This window comes from Monopterus albus, unplaced genomic scaffold (assembly GCF_001952655.1).
Source record: "Monopterus albus unplaced genomic scaffold, M_albus_1.0 scaffold175.1, whole genome shotgun sequence".
Taxonomy (NCBI): domain Eukaryota; kingdom Metazoa; phylum Chordata; class Actinopteri; order Synbranchiformes; family Synbranchidae; genus Monopterus; species Monopterus albus.
This window is the reverse complement of record NW_018128055.1, coordinates 574,518-579,875: the sequence shown is the minus strand read 5'-3', so window position 1 is coordinate 579,875 and position 5,358 is coordinate 574,518. Positions and strand designations below refer to the sequence as shown.

Sequence of the window (5,358 nt, the reverse complement as noted above, 5' to 3'; positions counted from 1 at the left end):
AGCAATCACAACTTAACATAAAATTATATCAGCAACAAAATTATACTGGCTGCTGCTTCTGTGCAGAATTCTGTCTTGTCTTACTTTGTAATAACAATCATAGTGTCTGTCACGTTGATTTATAGATCTTGCGGCTCCACCTTGAGAAGGAGACATTGTAGATGATGGAGTCTAAATTAGAGTACCTTGACACAAAAGGGCAGACGGTTCTCCTTGAAGGCGTAGAAGTTAAGAACCAACTGCTGACCAGCTTTAATAAGAGGAGTCAAGTTTCCATAGCAATCCACATAGATGGCCCTGCCCTCCAAAACCTGAGCGAGCACACCAACAAGGTATGAATAACATTTATAACTGACAACAAAATGCAACTTTCCAAATCAACATTTTTAGTTTTCCTGACAAAAGTAACAATATGCTAAATAATGGATAAATATAATTTAACTCGTATACTGAGCTTCCATATGAATGCTCCCCCATTCTTTGGCACTTTTAATTGTGTATTATTGACTGTTGACTGCCAGTATGGAGCCCGAAACTGACTAAAGGTAGTAAAATGCTATCAGACAAGTCAAAACTATAACCAAATGTAACAGTTAATAGTTGATAATGAATCATAGAAAGAAATAAAGCTTTATACTAGCAAAAACAAAAGAAATGCCAATTGTTGCTGTTTCTATATGTCATAAAGACACCATTAATTACTGCATCAAAGTTGCTTCACATTGTCCTGCAAGCTTTCCTTGATTATCACAAAAATAAAAATAACAAATTGCATGCAATTTTAAAAGAAAAAATACTGAGAAACTATTACTGTCATAAAACGGGGCTTGATTAGAATTTATTCTGAATTATACTTCAAAATCCCTTCAACTTTGATTATATCAGCAACGGAATAGATATTGATAGTTTATGTACCTCTATATCTTTGCTCCTGGCCACTTCCTCAAAGTTCTCCTGCTGCTCCAGGGTCTTATCCACCTTGTCATCTGTCATGCAGAAGCACCTCAATCTGGACTCCACTGGGTCATTCATCTTAGCAAACACCACAAACTTGGCCATGTAGGGCACACAGATCAGCTCCCTGTACAACTGCGTGGCCAAGCCCACAGTCTCTGGAATCTGGTGGCAGTCTGCTAACCAAAATCTACATAAGAGACAAATAATATGACGAACAATTCAGAACCACAGATAAATACAACAAACTCTTACCTCTTCCCAAAAAGTGGCAGATTATTAATGTATATTGTGCCGACTCAGAACAAGCACTGTTACATGCACATGTGTCACCTGGCAGAAACGTTGGTGGTGAAAGAGACACAGTCATTGACAAAGGTGAGCGGAGTTGTGCCTGTGATGTCTTCCCACTGTGCTGGCGATGTACCACCTGGTAGACAGTCATACAGGAAACATAAAACATCCTGAAGATTTTCTTTTAATGTGATTAGTTCATCTACACCTAATGTACAGGAAGTAACATCTTAGAAGAGACACACATGATATATTTTCTTTGGAGGAGTTATTCTAGTTATAGACTGAATAAAAATAAATTGGGCAAAGATTTGTTGTTTCTTCAGACTGTGTAAAACTAGAACGACTAACGATTGATGTTAAGAAATGTTTCTATTAAAGGTTCACTACAGACATACAGTACAGTATAGTAAGCCGTAAAAATAGTCTGCTTGGAATAAATATTTTTGGGTCTGATATTTTTTGTCTCAATGGATAACAAAGTACAGTGCAGATATATGTATGTTGAAGTAGACCAAAAAAAATTGGCATATACTGAATTTCATTTGGACTGGATGAGCTCATCTACCAAAAATGTTCTCACTCTCAAGGTGAAAAATTCAAACATGTTTGTAAAAAGGTACTGACACACACATCCACACAGTTCTACCTGTAATACTACAGAGAAGGCGAAGACAGGGAGTACAGTCTCCTTTGTAGCCGTTGGTAAGCTCCTCCCCTGAGAGGGGCGGGACTGGGATTGTCATGGTGATGGGCTTGTGGAACTTCCGTCTCCGGGGCTCCACGGTAACGATGGGGCTGAAGGTTGCTCGGTTACCAAGGATTTTCTTCACAGACTCCTCAGGTACAGGCTGCGCCTAGAAGAAAAGAGGCAGTGGTGAATGAGTGATACATGCCACTTTGTGTACCTGTGTACAAATCAAAGTAAATTGCTAACTCTACTGCTACTATTCGTTATAATACTTCTGAAACATCAGAAAATGGCTTACGGTATTACAGCTCATCCTAGTAAAGCTACTATCACTACTACTTCACTACTATTGTAACTTCTATACTGAAACTACTGGTAACACAACTGTTACTTTTGGTATGAATGCTACCACTACTGCAGTACCACTACTACTACTAAACTTTTACTCTTTTACAATTACTTCTGCTACTAAGCCTTCTAAACTGTAAATACTGCTACTAATAATAATAGTAAGGTTTCAAGTAGTTCTGCTACTATTGCTTTTGCTAATAATGCTAAAGCAAAACATTCTAATGCCACCACAACTACTAATTACTACTGCTAATACTAGTGCTACTAATACAATACCATGACCACTGTTATCATTACTTATAATAAGGCTAATAGGCCTACCACTACAAATACTAACCACTACTGCCACTAAAGTTAATGCTAATAGCCTATTAGTAGTAGTATCTAAAAGAAAGAATCTGAAATAGCAGACACTGATATCCTCCAGCTCAACCTGCAGTCCAACTTTGATCTTCTTGGTTAATGCCCCCTCAGGAAATGAAGCCTGAACCAATGGGATGTTCTGGCTGCGTAGTGTCCCGCCCTCTGGTCCCATGTGATTGGTCTCCTGTCTGATCCTAGACACTACTGCAAAGTACTGTGGGAAGTCCTTGGTGATGATGCGGCAGATCCTCTTCTTCTCCAGTTCCTCAGGACTGTCCAGCTCTAGAGGATGGGAAAGTACACGGTTGACATCAATTACATGTAAATTATAAATCATTCAGTTTCCGAACCTACATAAAGTTTACAGCACTACTAGCACCAGCCCTGAATAAGGACATAATTTGCTTTCTTTACTCTCTTAACAATAATGTCATCTTAATTCATGTACTGAAATGTCTGTTTATTCACTATTCACAGGTTGAGTTGCCTTAAATTTTGTGTTACTTATTCATCTACTTTATATTTCATTTGTATTTTGTGGCATTCATGTGGACGGCAAAGTAAGAATTTCATTGTACAGGGAAACACGTTTTCCTAACTGTGCATATGACAAATACACACTTTGACCTTTGACCATTTGTGATGCATCAGTCTGGACTCATTGAGCTAATTTTTAGGTTCGCCATTTTACCGGCTAACTAAATAAAGCAGATTCTGATTCTGAACTAGCTATGAAACTATTTCCTGTAGATTTCTTCCTCCTCTGACAGTGGTTCTGCTCCAGCAGTATAGTGCTCAGCAGCGACACCTAACGTTTAAGAGAAGACTGCAGCAAGTCAAGCGCGCCTCAAGCGATAGTATAAACGGGTCTGGCTCTGTGTTGACGCCACAGCTGGCGTACATCATGGCCAATGCTTTGAGCATAACCGTATGATCATGGTGTGGTTATGCTCCACCTCCCAGATCGCAGGAATAATGTCAATAAAGGGCTGAAAGCACTATGGTACATTGACTGCACCAATAAATACAGATTTGAAATTCTCTGCAAACAAACTAATTTAAAATATCATACAGTCAGAAAGATCTACACATAAGGCCATTAAAAACCCATACAGGCATTTATTATTTTAAATCCATTAATCATTTAAGACTTTCATTATTTAAACTTGCATTGGTGCCAGTATAAGCTAAATTATTATCAAATAATTAAAGACAAAAGTCAAACATTTGGCCTTACCTTCATCCATCCCATTGAGGAGCTGACTGAGGTCGTCAGTCTTGCAGTCGTACAGATGCTCCTTCCAGTTTTCTCCATTTTCGCTGCGAAGCAGGATCAGCTCTCTCTCCTGGCCCCGCATTGAGCCAAAGTGAGGGATCTCCACTATCACAGGCCTGGTGAGGTACATATCATGCAAACATGGTTAAAATAACAGTATTTTATTTACTCAAATAGCACATATCAATTAAATATAAATCAAATTACACAATTTGTTCTTAAAGTTGACCTACACTAAGAGAATGCATTAGACAGAGTAGGTTTTTCTCTTTACAATGATCTTTTTAATTTTGGAAAATTCATAGTCCCACTGGGGCTAAACCACTGCAAAATGAAATCTGAAATACAATAGATACAGTACATACAATATATGTATTATAAAGGGATTAACATGAATAATGGTGGCATTAATTTATTAATTATGTTCTTAAATTCTACAAATAAAGTGAAGTAGGAGTAACATGGAAGGACAGTGGTCACAAAAACATAATGTACAGGTATGAATGAACTGTGGTTCTGCCAATGACAGTGTTGCTTTATAATGAAAGCTGTGGCAAGTGCTGCAGTTCAGTGGATGCAGTTTGATATTCAGAGTGCATTTGACAGCCTGGGATGACTTGATAAGACAGATGAGATGGAATGAGGGCTTGGAGGAGAAAGCTGCACAGCCCTTATTTAAACAAGGCACAACAGCAACACAAGTGAGAGAGAGATGAACATACTCTAGCCTGAGGAAAAGGGTTCGAGTAGAGAGTAGAAATGAAGGAAATAGAATACCCACTGAGGAGGTACCAGAGGAACTATATTCACTAATCATCCCTTCGAGAAACTCTTTAAAGAGATTCACAAAAATATTATTCTCCAGTTTTCTCAATCAACTTCTCACTAAAGCCTCTTTAGAATTAAGCTAGCCCTTCTTTTTTATGGCTTTGCCTGTTTACACTGAACTATAAAGGCAGTATAATGTCGCCCTTGTGTTCTTTACACAGATATCAGCATCTTGGTATTAGAGGTGTGACATTTATCGTGACATCCAGGGTGATGTAAGGTGTTTTGCAGTCTCTCCTGCTGAGCCCAGACGTGGGGGCGGTGCGAGCTGTTGAGAAGTTTCACATTACTCATAGTGTGGTGTCACTAGCTTGCAACATGGAGGCCTTAGTGCTAGTCGTTACTTTAGCCCATCATCAGAACACCAAGTGACTGACACTATTTTCAAATCTGCCTGCAATGAAATAACAGATAGAGTGAATGCTGAGTGTAAGGACTTTCCCTGAGTCAGTTTTGTTGAAGAGGAGCTTGGCTCCGCTCGTCCCTTGGCGGAAGCAGGTCCGACTGAACCCGAGTCAGCACGATTACCCCATGCTGTTAGAAAGTAATGGAAATGAAAACCAACCTATACCCGCCTGGCTCGGCATAATAAAAGTGGGCT

General features: G+C 39.0%; 1 protein-coding gene across 25 annotated transcripts in view; it reads right to left on the bottom strand.

Moving 5' to 3' along the window:
- The window catches only part of ank3b (ankyrin 3b), a 128,474-nt gene that overhangs the window by 31,846 nt on the left and 91,270 nt on the right, over positions 1-5,358 (bottom strand). For all 25 annotated transcript variants that reach the window (XM_020616519.1, XM_020616517.1, XM_020616513.1 and 22 more), the window contains 6 exons: positions 3,891-4,045; positions 2,724-2,935; positions 1,898-2,105; positions 1,288-1,384; positions 916-1,144; positions 186-311 (listed from right to left, as the gene is read on the bottom strand). In XM_020616519.1, the coding sequence (XP_020472175.1) occupies positions 186-311; positions 916-1,144; positions 1,288-1,384; positions 1,898-2,105; positions 2,724-2,935; positions 3,891-4,045 (1,027 nt within the window). The remainder of the gene's footprint in view (positions 1-185; positions 312-915; positions 1,145-1,287; positions 1,385-1,897; positions 2,106-2,723; positions 2,936-3,890; positions 4,046-5,358) is intronic.